General features: G+C 32.7%; 2 protein-coding genes across 3 annotated transcripts in view; one reads left to right on the top strand and one right to left on the bottom strand.

Moving 5' to 3' along the window:
• Nucleotides 1-12,458, top strand: part of PARPBP (PARP1 binding protein) — a 45,445-nt gene extending 32,987 nt beyond the window's left edge. The window contains exons 9-11 of one of the 2 annotated variants that reach the window (XM_031589740.2): nt 1,376-1,457; nt 11,004-11,139; nt 11,815-12,458. In XM_031589740.2, the coding sequence (XP_031445600.2) occupies nt 1,376-1,457; nt 11,004-11,139; nt 11,815-12,149 (553 nt within the window). In that variant the 3' untranslated portion in view covers nt 12,150-12,458. Of the gene's footprint in view, nt 1-1,375; nt 1,458-11,003; nt 11,155-11,814 lie in introns of both variants that reach the window. The other variant, XM_031589739.2, reaches the window with a different exon arrangement.
• Nucleotides 12,459-12,491: 33 nt separating this feature from the next.
• On the bottom strand, nt 12,492-14,287 carry PMCH (pro-melanin concentrating hormone). The gene is made up of 3 exons (XM_031589743.2): nt 13,402-14,287; nt 12,824-13,025; nt 12,492-12,562 (listed from the first exon to the last, which is right to left on the bottom strand). Exons 1-3 carry the CDS (start codon nt 13,639-13,641, stop codon nt 12,513-12,515), a joined length of 492 nt encoding a protein of 163 aa, XP_031445603.2. The 5' UTR covers nt 13,642-14,287; the 3' UTR covers nt 12,492-12,512.
• Between the last annotated feature and the right edge of the window lie 3,033 nt (nt 14,288-17,320).

The following is a 17,320-nucleotide window of genomic DNA, read 5'->3' as shown; positions in this document are numbered from 1 at the left end:
TTGAATGCTGAAGATAAATGAAAGCATCCCCTTTCCATAATTTCAGCATTCTTGGAATTTTACTTTCTTTGATTTACTCGTGTTTTAATAAACTTTGAGATAAAATTAATTGGATATATTTATCTGTCACCTTTGAAATCCTGTAAGAAAGCTGCTGCTGAAAAGCAGTTATTGTGTGTTGTTCAAATTTTCATCAGTTTTCTTTAATTTAAAATTATATTTCTGTAATTTGTAAAATGCCTACATATTTTCAAATGGAGAATGTAAACAGTGATGATATAGCCTCATTATTTTTGAACATCCAAAACAAGCTGAAGTTTTTTGCAGTTTAATGGAACCTTCAGTATACACCTCAAATATTTTCCATCCGTAAGAACCTCATCTTAGTTTTCTTTTGAATATGCATTATAGAAACGTGAATAAAGTTCCCGTACTTCTTTTTAATTTTCTTCACTTTTAAATTTTATTTTGAACCTTTATACAATGCAAGCGTGCTGATTTCCTCTCATTATTACTAAAATTTGTAATTAAACAAGTATGTAGTGATCATATTGAAATCGAAATGAGGTGATTCTGATGCAATTTAATATATTGTTTACATTTAAAATTGAATTTTGCGTAAATATGAATTTAGTATTTTCATAACTCTTCACAATAAAGGTTTGTGGGTTTTTTTTTTTGTTTGTTTTTTTCTGGTTCTGCTGGTTCACCAAGTCTGTAGTGTTAAAGGCAATTTTATATTTGCTGTTGTTTTTCATATAATGCCTGTCATCTTCCTATCACATTACTGCTAACACAAGTCTTTCTTTAAAGTATGTGTGACAGAGCACTGGTTGCCCAAAGAGGTTGAGGAGTCTCCTTCTACAGAGATATTCAAGACGTGTTAGGATGCCTACCTATGCATCCTGTTATAGGGTAAAATAGAGCAAAAATACCTCTCTTTGATACAGAGAATTTGTTTATTTATTTATTTATGCATTTTAAAGATCTAAATTTGTCATTCATTTATGTAACTATTCATATAGTGGAAGCATTTGTCTGAGTTCTTCTAATGAAAAGTATATAAGGAGGAGAAAAATTTTTCTGGATGTCAATCACATATTCAAAGAGGTAGAAATACAGAACTACAATACTGTAAATACACTGCAAAAGAAGAGTAGAAATTGAAACTTTAAATCTGATTTCATTATGGCACCTTCAGTAGTCACAGTAGATACATAAGATATACATATCAGTAGATATGTAGATACTTAAGAAGGGAAGAAACAAAGTAAGATTTGGAAAGAGAAAATGTTTGGTTTCCTGTTTCGAGGTATATGATAATTATTTTTCTTAACTGATTGAATTTATTTGTTCATATCTCTTTTGAACATAGATCTCCAGCACAGTCCAAAGAATCTTCTCCAAAACCTCTTAGACAGCGTATTCAGAAATCTGTGGATGCAAAAATAAGTAAGGTACTGTACAGGATGTTCTATACACATATGGATGCATTGAAATAGTAATGCTAATATGAAAATAATAGTGATAAAATTTTCAAATATTTGTCTGAAAGGTATTGGATAGTTAAATAATCAGTTACCTTGTGTTTAATGGCCTAACTCAAACCGTGTTGAATGAGAACATGCAACACTCCAGAAAAGTCTTGAAGCTTACTAAAAGTACATTTGAATACTAGTGAAGATCTCATAATGACAATGTATTGCATAAATCTGTGTCTCCTAATTTAGCTCTCTGTGCATTTCAGGACTATAGGATTAAATTTGAAGTTGTGTGAAAGCAAAAATAACATTGAAGAGAAGGACCAGATTTCATTTCTAAAATAATAATGATTAGTTGTTGTTTTTTTTTTTCAGAGTGCTTTTTATTTGTAACATTTCATTGACATTTCCCTTATTGTGTACACTAAAATGTATACAATAAAGTGCAGTAATACTTGCTATTTTGTAGAGGAAATCAAACATTACGATATACTGGTATTGTAAGCAGCTCTATTTAATAGAACAACTTCAGTGTTTCTGAAAATTACAGCCTTTGTAAAATTGTATTTTACATCATCTCTTTTTCTCAAAATTATCAAATTTTAATGCTGGGACTATGGACAGACACAGACTATGTATACTCCATGGCATTTCAACAGAGAATTAAATGAAAGTACTGACTATTTTTTACAAACTTAGTTATGACAACAGATGAAAACATAAATATAATTAGTATGTAAAAAAGGAAACAGAAGTTTTATAGGCCATCAGAATTAGTTTTAGTAGACCACAATGGAAAATATATCTCTGCCAGTGAAGATGAAGGGAATTTTCACATATTACATGTATGAGAAATAGAAAGTGATTGAAAGGAATTAGAATGAAAATTACTGTCAGTATTTCCAACAAGTGTTTTAAATATACTTTGATTCCACACAGAGTATGCTCTTTAGAGAACTAGAGGAGTGAGGGTGTTGTTTTAGATGCATGCACTAATTAAGGTGAAATCTACCTTGAAACTTATGGGAAAACATTTGAAAAGATTGGAGCTGATAAATTGTCTTCATGATAATTTTACTATAAATAATGTATTTAAATCGCAGCTTTATTAATCAAATAGCAAAAATGTAATATACAGTTTATCTAATACATTGAAATAGACAGTTTTTTCTGTCTAAACCGATGTTTTGTAATTGGGTTCATGAAATTATGTTCAGTGTTAAAGTACAAAAGAAATTCTAAAATTAATTGCCTGTCAAATTTTGGATCTTTACCAGGAACATGCAAAGTTCCTCACAGAAACTATCAAAAATATGAAACCTGAGATTGATTCCTGTTATGAAATCATTCTTTTTTTTTTTTTTTTAAATAGTTTTTTTGCTAATCAAAAACATGAGATTAGCTACTATAGAGAATTTTTATGTCAATTGTAGTTATCACCAAAGGTATCTGATCATGACAGCCTCCTGAGTTGATTCTTTATTGCCTAAGAAGGATATTGTGATTCCTATATCCCTTGTTAATGCAGTACAAGGAGTGACTTTTTCTCCGTGACTTTTGTCTCAGCCTTGTTTTCACTGTGATTGATGACACAAAATGTGTCTGTAGCAAAGTAGAATGAAATATCTATTATTTTTAGCCAGTCTTTGTTGATGTCTTTCAGTCTACTTCTAAAAGTGGTATTGACACTCACAATGTGCCCTCATTATAAATGAGGATGACTATGTTGAAATGTAAATTACCTTTTATCTTAAGAAAATCAAAATACAAGGGGAACAAGCAACAGGTATAAAGTCTGTGCTTTATCCCTAGAACAATCATAGAACAATCACAGAATCACCAAGGTTAGAAAAGATCTCCGAGATCATCAGGTCCAACCATCCATCAACCATCAATAGTTACCCACCATGTTCCTTAGTACAACATTCAATTGTAAAGATTACTTATAGTGTTTTGTAAATTAAACCTGTAAAATTTGACTCACTTCTACTTCAGCAGAATGGATGCTAAGGTGAATGTGATTAATTTTTAACTAAAAGGCCACTTGGAACTATGCAACTCATGTCTTAAAGGAACACTGGGGCTGCTAAACTGTCTTTTGTAATCAAAAACAGTCTTCTTCATGGTTTTCTTCCAGTGTATCCTATCATATCAGCAATAAAAAAGCACTGCATGGAACTGAGGCCAACTATCTCAAGATGTTTTTCCATATTGACAAAGCATAAACAAAAAATAATAGTGTTCAAAATGTAAATGAGCTGCAAATATGTATCAGAATCTTCTTACTCAGATTATTTTACATTGCCTGAATGTTTCACATTGCTTGCAATTCTGTTTTCTGTGTATTAGCCAAACATTTAAACATTTACCATCCGAACTATATTATATACTTGTAAAGTCTGAGATTGTTCTTTTGATATTCCTATGCTCACTTTAGTCTTGCTTTTCCTTCAGTTAACCGAAATTGCTGTTACCAAAACAGCTAATGACTTTTCCAGCTGAAACTCAGAGATAATTCTCCAACTTTCATCTTTGATCTCCATTCTCTTACAGAAGATCTAGATTTTTATTCTTCTTTTGTCTATTCCTGGTAGCCATTCTCACAGTTTCTGCAGGGTTTCTTTTGCATATTTTTCCCCCTTTCTTTTCTTACTTAGAAGACATTGGGATTATACCTGTCCTTCTTTTTCTGTACCTTCTTTGTGGAGAAATACATCTACAAACAAGTTCAGCTATCAGCCATGTATGAATAATTCATAAATCTATATGTAACCTAGGTATCTCTTTTGTCAAAACTAGCAATTTTTGTAACTTCTTCTATAAGAAACTTCTTTTAAATATATGCCTGTCTGTCTTAATACATTTAACTTTGAGGATAGTACCCTATCTGCTACTTTTTTGCATCATAGCAACTGTAGACTATATTCTCCTTTATCCATATGTCAACTTGACTATAAATCATTAAAGATTCAGCTTGCTTTTTGATCACAGCGGTATATTTTTCTTGGACTTGGTAGATGATATATGCAGATTTAGCATATCTTCACCGAGACTGACAGCTATTGAACAGCAAAGCATTTAGAAGGTAAATACATTCTTCTGTTTGCATATCAATCTACTCCTCTAAGTTGTAGTAGATACAAACTACTTGTTTTAACCTATCTTTAGCCAAATTGATTATTTCTAATTTGCTGCTCTGAGATACATGTTCTTACTTACGTTCAGCCTACAACACCAGTTTTCATTGTTGTTTTGTTAATTTTCAGTCTGGTTCTTTCAATTTTTTTGCTTTATACTATTTCTTATAGCTGAAGAGATTTCCTATGGGTATCTGCAGAACTCATTATCCTCTTTTAAAAGCTTTTTCAGTACCTTTAAATCAACCTCTCCTCAAAATTTAGCAGTTTTATGTATTGAAGTGGATGCCCATTACAATGACTAATTTTGGTTCCTTTCCCTATGAATCCATATATTTCTTGTCTTAGATTGTAATGTCCCTTGATAGAAATATTTTTTGTTCTGTCTTGACTGTGCAGCACATAGTACAATGAATTCCTTGTCCCTGACCATAGATCTCAAGAACTGTATTAGTGTTTATCACCTTATGCTGAGTATCAGTTTTCAAATTCCAAAATTGTTGTACAAAATAATAATTTACAGGTTGCCTCTAAAATTTGCACTTGTAAATTTTACTGTGCTTAATGCACAGATTTCAAAATTGACTCACAAGAGATAATATAAATGTATTCTGAATTATACAGTAGAAATATGATGTTCCTTTTCAATGTCACTGATTCTTCTGAGAAATTTCTTATGTGATGATAGCATTAGTTCCATAAAATTGTCATGAGGGCTCTTCTTCACGCTGCCTCTTTTGACATGGTTAGATTGTTAACCTGCAGTGCTAACTCACCATCAGCCATTTGGATTTGTAATAATTTGCAAGAAAAGTTTTCTTTAATGTAATATTTGAGAGGGAAAGTGACAATTAGCTTAGTTATATGCTGAGCCACATCATGAATTGTATGTTGAATAAGGGAAAATGGGAAAATCCAGTAAGCGATGGGAAAAAGGGACACTTCACTAAATTAAATGTAGCAATAATAAAAATAAAAATGATATCCCCTCCTTCCATAATAGGAACTGACTTTTCACATCTGCAGAATTGCAAAGAACGACAGATCAGTATTTAAACCTGGAGCACAACGTAGTGCACACGTGTTTTGTATCTAAGAATATAGAAAGTGGGAAAAGTAAGCTGGTAGCTATGAATTGCAATACGTTTAAAAATAAGGTAACTCTATGAATATTTCCATTTTCCCAAAACCAGTTCCTGGCAACAGTGAAGAAGAAATATTTCCTCTTGCAATCCTCATTAGATACTGGAATAGATGCAAAAATATTCCCTAACTATAAAGGCATTTGTTAGAAGGCAATGCTAGTGCTCAGTTCCTTGAAGAGAAAGAAGTTTGGAGAACTAGTATGTTGCACCTTTTCATTCCCTCCAGCAGAAACAAGTCAGAATAATAATGAGAAATTCAATTTCATCTTCCAGTGAGAGGTGATTAAGAAATGAGTTGTGTTTCAAATTTTCTATCCACTGTTAAATGGAAGTGTCTTAATGGCGAGTGGTATTTTATGGAAAAAATTTTTAATTCAGAAAGGCTCACAGAATGTATTCACTTACGTCTCTTGCAGCTAGTTTTTCTTGCATTCAGTTTCTGCTTCATAAAAGAAAACAGACCATTTAACTAGACAAGAGAGAGCTACTTTATCTAAAATTAGTTATTCCAACCTTATGGTTGGTCTGGTACTTTGAATTATACTTATATTAATTTTAAACCCCACTATTTAACAATTTATTTTGTTGAATGCAATAGGATTATTTAAGTAGTAATTACTTGTGTGTGAGAGGAATGGAATGATTGTAATAATCACCTCCTTTGGTTAGGTTAAAGATCAACTTAGGGCAAAAAACTGATTGAAAAATGAAGATTTAATCTTTCCTATGCACGTCAAACTGATTTTTCAAGTTGTAGGTAAAACATTGTGCTGGATGGAACTAATGACTTTGGGTGTGAACATTAGCAACTACAAAGGAAGAAACAAAAGCTATTAGGCCATAAGCATGCAACATGTGAAAGAGTAGCATATTTTTGTATGATTTTGGAAGGTAAAGATTATTTCAGCCTTTAATGCATTTTGTTAAAAATCCTGCTACATTGTTAATACATTAACTGCATGACAGCTGCAAGAACTTTCAGTAGTTTGGCATGTTAATTTTTTTTCTTAATGCAGCAGGAGACAACCTTTCCTATCTGAAACACTGTTTTCCTCCAATTGGGAACGGAACTGTAGTTGAGTTTTAAAGCAATCTGTGGCTGAAGAAAAGTCTAACAAATGTTGGCATGTTTGATATTCATTGTAATTTTACTGTGTATAGAAATCCTCCCAAGGAAAAAAAAATCCACAAAGCAAACAATTCCAGTCTGCCTTTCTCATGTGACTTGTTCATGCCTATGCAAAGTGATTTAATTTCTAGATTCAAGCACTGATGTTATTTTTCATTGCTTAATTCCCTAAATGCTGTTACTTGAGAAAATTGTTTTGCCTGTTTGTGATTCGAGTACTTATAAATTGTAACTTGGAAAACTGTCAACAGGAAGTTATCAAGAGTTTTCTGCATGCCCATTGTAACTATGGGTAGAAAAGGCATAGCAATAAAGAAAATAATCCACCTGAGGCAGATATATTGTCTATTGTAAAGATACAATTTCTGACTGGAATGTAATTATGGAATGTAAATTGATTAGGAGTTTTCATGGTTATGAAATGTGCTAAAAAATGAATATCTGAAGGAGGAAGAGGAAGGGGAGGTATAGATTAGGTTCAATAAAGGATTTAAAGACAGGTTATTTTTCTTAATCAGGTACTTGATAAACTATACTTCTGGGGGAAATACCATTATTATTACTACAAGACCCCTGAAAAACTTTCTAAGGATCCCTAGCTGTGAATTATGGGCACTCTTGAAATTGTTCTGTGACAATTTGTGGCTGAATACTTTCAAAATAGTAGTAAGTTAATTTAGTATAGCAAAGATTGGTACAATGTCATGCTAAAAAAAAATGGTCAGATTTGGTAAAATAAAAGCTTGCTATTACCTGAGCTATTAGTGAAGATGATTTTTTTTTGTGGTTGAATAACATGATGCCTTATTTTGATGATGGTGTTTACTGTTGTATTATTTTTTTTTCTCTTTCCCTAGCACTTCCTTTCCTTCTTTCAACTTACCTTTACTATATTTTCTGAAAGAAAACAAGTAAAGATGAGAGAATACATTTTTCTCTACTTTTTATCTCTCTCTTTCTCTTCCAAATAGTATTCTAATTGTTTGGCTGGAAAATAAAAACATGTGTTTGTTGTTACTGATGTAGGTTTTCAAATTCTATTATGCTATTCCAGCATATAAAACCCAAATCTCAACATTCTTACTGACTAAGTATTGGCAGTTCTGACTGTATGCAGATGGTGGAAGGAGGTCTGGAATAGATTATCAACTAACTTTTAGAAATAAATAGACCATGCACCATTAATTTTTTGCATAACTGTGAATGTTTTCTATTGGCATCTCAATGAACTGAAAATCTTTAGGTACAGAAGTTAAGGTGGGAGAATATTCTATATATTCTGTTTGTTAGGACTACTATCTGACCTACATGTGCTAAACATAGGATGTCTTATATTCTGTTGTAGTTTCTTCCAGCTAAACAATAGTAACAGTAAACCCTATATCTGGAATTCAGCAGAATTTCTTCCTATGTATAGGTGTAATATCTCTCTTGCTTGTGAAGAGGAACAGAGACAACAAGCCTCAGTTCATTTCACACTACTTACGTGCAGCTACTTGCTTAGGAAGTTGAATTCCCAACATCTTTTCATTTTCACAGAGCGGTTGGTTATTGGATTGGTGATGTGGATTCCCTTGAAGCAGTGGAGTTTGGGGAATTTAATGTACAAAACCACTCATTTCTAAGAGTATTCCAAGTTGTTGAAAGCCTTGATTATGTGTTACTGAATCAAATTTGAATTTAGTCTTTTTTTTTTTTTTTTTTTAAGGAACATTCCGGAAGACCTTTTCTTTTTGATTTAGCTGTAGACTCACACTGTTTTGTTCTGCCTTCGGGCTATTAAAACTTCCTTCTTGCTAACTCAATGTAATACAGTTGTTGTACTAGCAAGTTTATATTCCTACACCAGCTGGGAAGTTTGCTTCAAGAAGTCTAGTTTTGCAATCTTGATTCATATATACCTTCTAGCTTAGTACTAGGATCAACTGAAACAGTTCTATTTGGTAGAGTTTTATGTACTGCTTTTAAATGGCTAAGTAGCATGCGATGTGGCACAAAATTTTGAGGCATATTTTAGGCTTCAGTGCAGTTGAAATACAGACAGATGAGTTTGTGAACTTTTTTCAGTATTTGGTCCTTTGATTTCACATATTCTGTTCCCTGAAAATTAGTTTGTTAAATGTCTTGTGGGTGTGGTAAAAAAACAAACAAACTCTAATGTCCAAAAAATAATTCATTGTTTACAGAATGTTAACTATCAAGCTTTCTTGACTGCTTGATGGGCTTTTTTGGTGCTGTGTTTATTATATCTTCATTAGCTCAGTACAAAATCCATCTTATACGCCTCTTGCAATATGAATGTGATAGTATTTTGTGTGCAGATTATTGTTGCATAATGTGCATCATTTAATAAAAAGTTGAGGATCGAGTGAATTTTAAATGATTATGATGAAGCATTGGAGAAACAGCAAAACCAGGAAGCATAATAATACAGTGATACTAAACTAAAAAAAAATAAGCCATGTATGTTCTGAACATTATAAAAAATAGGATGTTATATTTAGTTAAACAAGATTAGTCATGCATTTTGTGCAGTTTCAAATACTTATTCTGAGTCTTTGGGTATAGTTTCATCCTTCTCTACTGGGTTTGTATGGCAAGTTTTGTGTAGTAGCAGGGCTACAGGTAACCTCTATGAGAAGAGATCAGGAGCTGCCCATGTGCTGGGCAGAGTCAGTTCTAAAAGAGACCCACCATCTCTGCAAACACCAAAGTCAGTGAAGAGGGGTATGAGGTGCTCTGGATGCAGGAGCAGAAATTCCCCTGTAGCACATGGAGAAGACTATAATGAATCTCTAAGTGAGACTATATGGATATGGGTAAGACTTATCCATGTTTATGTAAGTAAAAGATAGCAAATATATTCACCTGATTAACTGCAATATCATGCAGATACTTAGGCTACGTCTAAAAGCTAGAGTATATTAGTTTATGTGGATAAAAGCAGTGTGTGATGAAAGTGGCATAAGCTGTGACTGAATTTTGCGACCCCTGTGAGATGAGGTTTCCAGCCATGTATTCTTTTCTGTTATTCTGTTTGAATTTGAAAGTTTGAATTGGAACAAAATAATCTATAGAAGTGAAACCCTGGAAATAGAGTATTTAAACATGCTTGTGCATAGAAGGAAAGTATAATGCAAACTTTTCAATCCTAAAAGTGTCTGCAAACCTCCTACTCAACAAAACCAACTGAAAAAAAAAAATCAAAACAGTATTTATTTTGTGACAATGCTTATTGTATTTTCTTTTTGCTGATGTTTGAGCAGCATTTCTCATTCAGCTCATATTTATTAGAATTCACCTGTGACATTTTAACAGATTTATTAGCTAGAAATCCTAATCCTTGCTATATCTTTCAATGTATTTTAAATAATTTAATAGACTTTCAAAAGGAAGCGAGGGCACTGTTATTGTCTTGCAGACATTTCTGATGAATTGGCCAGCAAATATGAAGTTCAGCCCTGGAATTAGAATAAGAGATAGTCAAAGAAACTGTAGCCTAAGTGTAAACTGAGGAATCTTGACCTGGAATCACCAACTCCAGTAAATATAATTATATTGACTATATTAAAATTTTCACATAATTTTTGTAGTTGAACTACATATTTTGATTTGCCTGTGCTGTAAGACTAGATTGTCTCTTTCCAAAATTAGGAGAGGGTGATGAACATAGAGAACCAGATACAGTAGTGTTCTTCACCACTGTAGCTTTTTTGCAATTGTAGGCTATGCATGTTTTGACAAATGTGGCATTTGACATCATTGTTCAGTATGCCTTTATTTTGAGATTAATTGCAAAATCTGAAGGTTAACATTGATCTGAAATAATATCTTATATAGAAGTTTTAGACATAAATATGTTGAAGGCTAATTTATATTACTTTTTCAGTGTTTCGCCATTATTGCTGTAAGTATTCTTGAAAACTTCTATATTTTGTATACTTTTGTATATTTTGAATACTTCATATAATTATTATTTTTTTTTTTTATGTGAGTATTCTCATTTTTAGTAAAACTTTTGAGACGACAGAATGGAAACAGTATTTTACTAGTCTTGCAGGTGTTGTATTTTACTTCTGTAAGTAAAGTTAACACAAATTATTATTGGTAGATGGAGCAATCTTCAATCAAATCTCAGTTTGCATGTACATACAAAAATGAGCTGAGTAAAATAAGGGATCAGCACTTCCTCAGCAGTAGCAAAATGCCAGCCTGCATACATCCTGCACCAAAGCAATGTTTACAAGGTAAATATTTCACAGGTAAGCCATAATAGAACTGGATATGTGAATGTGATATCTAATATTTCAAGTGTTATCAAAGAAAGTTTCAGTAAAATTCATGTATAAATATGTTTTCAAGAAAAAAATAGATGTCTCATTACTTTATATATACTGTGACGAGTTATATGCCTTTGCATTGAAATTTTAATGCTAATATTTTAAAAATTCAAATTTGTTTGAAACACATGTATTGATGCTATCTTAAGGTAAAAAAAAGTGATGTATTTTGTGTAATGTTACTTCTTATTTGAAATAAGCAAGCTAACTGAAATTTATATCTTTATTATTAAGAAAATAATCATTTCGGTTATTCCTTTATAAGCCATATCATCTATATCTATATCTATATCTATATCTATATCTATATATTCTAAATCCTTTATGCATATTTCCTAATATTTCAAAGCTTTAAATTCATTTTCCTAATTTAGTTTTCTTAGCTTATTTTTGAGCAATTTTGAAGCATCAGCGTACTTAACACGTAGCAAATGTAAGTGCTATGACCAGAATAGTTTTGTTCTGCTTTATAAAGCAATTGTTTTGATTAAAAATCACATGATAGTCCTGATAGAAAACAGATGAATAAACTCAGGTAACTTCTATTTCTTCACATATGTTTTTGATATTCTCACATGACAGAAGGTATGAATTCATGTCTTGACATACCAGTGCCTGGAACTATTTCTGAAAATGATCATCAGACTAGAAATTATAGAGAAATGGGGAAATTGAGTTGTCAGCCAAGAAACAAGAACTCCAAGAATGAACAGATGGATTTGAATAATGACAAAGTTATCTATGATGAGGAAAGTGAAACATCTTTGCCAAAAAATGCTAAGAAACGTAAGACTTCAAACAACCCTCAGAAGGAATTGGACAGCAAAATTGATGGAAAAAGAAAGAACAACAGAACTGCAAGCAAGAATAAATTGATTGTTGGGCAGGCAAAATTAACTCAATTTTTTAGACTGTAACTTTTTATTTTTACCTGCATTGTCTGTTGAGCACTTCAGATGTAAGATTTTGTGAGAAAAAGGTGAAATTCATGATTTGCTTTTCTTCATACTCAAATCAGTGAAAATAGCTTGTGTGTATAATTAGACAAATACTTACAAGTCTGATTATGCAGATATCTTTTATTTTTGATAAGAATACATCAGTATTTACAACTATGCTCTGTTTTGGTAATGAATTATGCTTCTCTCAACATTGCAATGTGAAAATAATGTTAGATGCATATGTATAGCAATATTAAGACATAAATATCTTCCAATCATGTTAAACTCATAATAAAATGTTTAATCTTTTTCAAAGAAGGTGCTTTGAGTCAGTAGTTTTCAGACTTGCCAACAAGGTCGATAGACTCTTCCCAGCATGCATCTGAGCACTACAGGAATATAAAGAAAAAGTTTAAAAAAAGCAAAGAACTAGAATTCTGTATGGCCTACAAATGCTTACATCCCCATCACCCAGACTATTTACAATAGAGGCAAGTTGGAAATGCAGGATTTAAATAGCACTAACAAATCCCAGATATTAAATGGAGTTTCTAACTGTGCTTTTAAGAAATGGTTTCAGAGACACTGAAGTATACTGTACCATAATTAATCTGAAAAAAAGAAGAGAGAAAAAAATAAAATGTACTTACTGTGAAAATCTCTCCTTCCTATGGGGAATTTGGCTGAATTTTCTTCTTCCTCTGTCTCTCTTTCCTGTAGTGATTCAATATTCTGAATTTCAGTGTCAGCTGGAAAAGCAATGGCTCCCTTCAGTGCAAGATAAGGTAGTTGCTTTCTGCCTGCACTGATTGGTACACCATGATTTAAGAAATCATGTCTGGAATCAGTGTCCTGTTTTAAGAAGAAAAACAGGACTATCAGTTTATTTAAAAAAAAAAACAAAAAAAAACCAAAATGACATGCTGAAACATAGGCTCTTTCCCCCAAATTTTAGCTTCTATTTAAATTATTATTATTATTATTATTATTATTATTATTATTATTATTATTATTATTTAATTTAACTGCCCAGATTAAACATTTAAAAACTGAAAATTAGAAAATTCAAAGAGAGAATTACGGTAGAAAATTTCATTCAATCCTAAACTGATTTTTTTCCTGTACCCAACAAGTCATTACTTTAAATTACTTGTCTTCTAAAGGGCTATAAAAAAGAATTTCAATTTAACACTTAAGCGATTAAAAAAATGCAAAACTGAAAACTCACAAAAAACTTTAATTTTCTGTCATTGTCTTCATCCAAGAAGCTTTCCTCAATCTTATAACGTTTCAGCAAAGGCATTGCTCCTCTCTTTTCAGTTCTATCTCCATTTCGAAGGGTTTTTCCTAGATTGAATGCAGTTAGCAACATATCTTCATCTTCTGCTTTTTGCAGAGATTTTGAAACTGAGATTAGAAAACCTTGAGAAAAAAGAGAGAGTATTAACATATATGATGAAATACACATTCTTACTTACTTAACGCTTTCATATAAGGTAAGCAGTTTTCAAACTCTAAGCTTTTCAGGTGTAAATTAACATGTTCTCCATCTGTGCCCACTTTATATATTTTACAGACTGAATGGAAACTACTTCAGTGAGTGATGAGTTCAGTCTTTTAAATGAGTCACATTAAGGATAAAGCTTTGTATAAGCCTTCTAATCCCATCTATTGTTTAGAACTACTTAAACATTTCTTTAGCATGGATAATTTTTTTCTTTCGATCTTTTTAGAACAGCAAGATAGCTCCTTTGAAGCATCATTATAGCAAAGCTCAAATAAAACAGTGATGTCCATTTGTGATGTTTAATAAGCTTCACATTCATTTAAGGCAACTTAAGAAAAGGAACTAATTTACGTAAGTAGGGCTTTTGTAAAGGTGTGACTTATCATAGTCTTTAATCAAGAGTGACTTACAAAAGAGTTGAAAAAACTTGGCATTTAACAATATCTTAGAATCCTACTGTGTTCAGGTTGAAGTAACTAATTTGTCCATTATCTTTAATCATTTAAAGAGCTCAGGTAAGAAATATTTTTTAATACTTAAGTGATTTTCTGCATTTTCTTTTTGAATATGAACATTTCCCAAACAAATACAAAATAATCAGATACACTTGCTAGAAAAGTAGAAAGACAGTGAAATTTCATTTTTAAATTAAAATATATATATATTTGAGGTCTGCCTGCTATTCTGTGGAAAAAAAGGCAGGAATTTGTGTATAATATTTTTTACTTCATCTTGAAAGCAAATGTGGATCTTAATGTCAATGACAGTAAAGGTCTGTTCAATGACTGTGTGCCATCCCATAAATTCATGCTTATTTTAACCTTTAGGGTAGGGCATAGAACCAAATATCATCCTAAGTAAAGCAGACTAATAGGAAATTGATCAAGAAAATGAGAAGGTTAGGGTTAGGGGTGGTGCAAAGTCTCCCAGTAGGAGGCCAGTAGTGACTGGGGTACACCAAGGATCAATAGTGGTTTTTTTGATGGTAAGTATCCATATTTCTGATAGAAGTCCCTAGTGCACAAAGTTATTGCGGATGAGCCACAGTTAATCTCTCTGAAATCAACCAACAGAAGAAGCTTCCTTATAAGCATAATAAAAAGTCTAAAGAAGACTGGGGCCCCTTATGTTTACAGAGAGGTGAGATTCTGAACTACCTTTGAATACATGGTGTCTTGGAGATGCCATGAGGCTGGCAATCCTATTTAATTCTGCTAGAACTCCTGCAATTTCTACTCTTCGCCATTGATGGAATATTGACAGTGCTGAGATGAGTCATTTGTTTTGTATAACTATCGCTGAGGCAGGAGAATTTCTTTAGAAGTTTTTCCTCATGAAAATGCTGATCCACCATTAGTGGATCAGGTCCTATACAGGGTGGTGAGTACTATTGATATACAGTGATCCTAGGACTGACCATGGCTTGGATTTGAGAGCAGCAGCAGTTCCTCTATTTCCAAATTTGTATGAAAGCAATCCAGTTAAGGTAAAAGAATTTTATTACCTATATCTTCACAGGTCTTTTACTTATCCATAAATTTTACTAAAGGCGTATTTATGTTCCATGCGTGTGAGTACAAATGCTTTCAGAGAGCTGAATCCTCTGAGTCTGTTTGCATGATGAGAGATGACATACTGCTCACGTGGGTGCTATAACATGTGTGAGACCAGTTCTGCCACAATCCCTTTTCACTGACCAGGCATATAGTAAATCAGCACTTTATTTAAAAAAAATAAATAAATCCAAACACTTGGCTGTTAGTTACCTGAAAATTTTAACAATTGTGATAATTACTGACAAAATATTTTTTTGGTAAGTTTATTAATTTTATTCCCCTGTAAAAGAGAATTGCATTTTTGTCTGAATGTTTTTTCGAATAATACTTTTTTTTCTAACAGCAGAGGTTTTAAGAATCTTGGTGCTTGTGAAGCAATAACATTACAAGTCCACAAAGTATTTTTACAGTGCTTTGGATCCGAGGTACATTCTTGAGATGTGCTATTTTGTAAGTAATTCCTGACAAAGGTCAGAGGTGTTTACAAGAAGTTGTGATGCCTAAAAAGATCACGGAAATGAACTCAAAATTTTCATGTATTAGGCTGAGTCACATACTTAAGGCATGCTTTTGGGAGTCTCCTGATGGGTCCTGATATTAAGAGTCAGATATCTTTTCGTGTTGTTATTGTGAAGTGAAATTCAAAACCTGCAAAGGTCCCACTTGGTATTCTGTCTGCTGTTTTCCATTCCAGTCCTGTATACTAATGATTGAAATGTTTATTCCTTATCCATTCATGTGCTACTAGCTTTATTGTAACCAAAACCTTACAATACTTGTAATGTCCTCATTACTGCAGTAGTTATTATTCCATTGTTAATGACTACTATCCAAGATCTAAGATCCACATTATGATCTAGGAATTGCTCCAGACTGAATTAAATTGTGCCAGTTTCTGTTATCTCAATTACAGTCAGGCCCTTTTCATCCCAAACGTGAACATTGATTGAAACATGTCTCACAGTCTCTCAGTCACATAGTTTCTACATCTTATTACCTTTGTCTGCAGATGAGACTGTACTAAAACTGATGCTCAAAAGTAGAGCCCAATAAAAGTTTCCAGGAGTTACTGCACAGACTGCAGGCAGTCACACTGGAGATTCCAGTGGAATCAGTCCAGGAGAAATCACATAAGTTTCTGGACATATTAGATGCCTCCATGCCAGCATGCCTTGTAATTCCCATAAATGTGGGCCTTTTGTAGTCAGCCAAATTACTCTGGCAGATGTCTGCTTCCTTAATATTGACAATACAGGTGAGTGGATTGATGTTATCCAGTGCTATCAGCAAGCTATGGACAAGTCTATAAACACTAGTGCTGGATTGTTAAGTGCAGCATCATTCCATTAACGGGACAGGTTATCATCAAGGCCTGCAAAGATCCCTGCCACAAGATGAGAAATTGCACAAAACTTTAGTTAAACAAAAGTGAAACCAAACTACTTTTAAATTATATTCTTCTAGTTATGAACTACTGCTGTTTTAATCAAGGGTTATTTTCATGGAATTTAGAAAGGCTGTCATTGAAATATAAAAATACTGATAAAGAACTGTGGAAGATTTTTCCTCAGCTAGAGTTATATTTTATAAGACTTGGTTAATTTTCCTGTAAGAAATAAATATGGTTATCTTCATACATCTCTGCTTTAAGTGTTTGTTTGAACTCTGAAGGTCATTTTGTCCAAAGGCAAGCAGCATCAGCTGTCTTAGGGAAATATACTGTTGCAATTACCTTTGCTAAACATTACCATTTCAACTGGATCCTGAATTTTGGATAAAAGTATGGTTTGCAGCTGAAACTACCCTGTTTCACTATTTTGGGAGATGCGGTCAGCCATTCGTACTTGAATCTGCATTGTTTCACATTCAAATAATTACTTGCTCGTGTTACATTTGATTCTCTGAGATGTTATCAGTGTGCACCCTACAGCTTACTCTGTTTTCTTTTATTTTTTTGCTGGCACTGCCTGCCATGGACACTAAATTGTAAGTGACACTGAAGGGAGAAAGGGTTCCATGCTCTTTATGCTATACATGAGGCACAAAGAATAGAACTGGCATAGATTACAGCTTCAGCTGGAAGT

The sequence above is a fragment of the Phasianus colchicus genome, chromosome 1, assembly GCF_987193195.1.
Source record: "Phasianus colchicus chromosome 1, bPhaCol1.hap1.1, whole genome shotgun sequence".
NCBI classification, from domain to species: domain Eukaryota; kingdom Metazoa; phylum Chordata; class Aves; order Galliformes; family Phasianidae; genus Phasianus; species Phasianus colchicus.
The sequence above is the reverse complement of the archived record's forward strand: the minus strand, read 5'-3'. Positions and strand labels throughout refer to the sequence as shown.

Bases quoted from the DNA above. Each gene is read 5' to 3' on its own strand.
- PMCH (XM_031589743.2), bottom strand. From the start codon at position 13,641: ATGTGTATTTCATCATATATGTTAATACTCTCTCTTTTTTCTCAAGGT. The intron at 13,026-13,401 runs GTGAGTTTTCAG...TTCTTAAAACAG, and splicing joins ACAGAAAATTAAAGTTTTTT to GACACTGATTCCAGACATGA. The intron at 12,563-12,823 runs GTAAGTACATTT...ATATTCCTGTAG, and splicing joins AGGAAGGAGAGATTTTCACA to TGCTCAGATGCATGCTGGGA.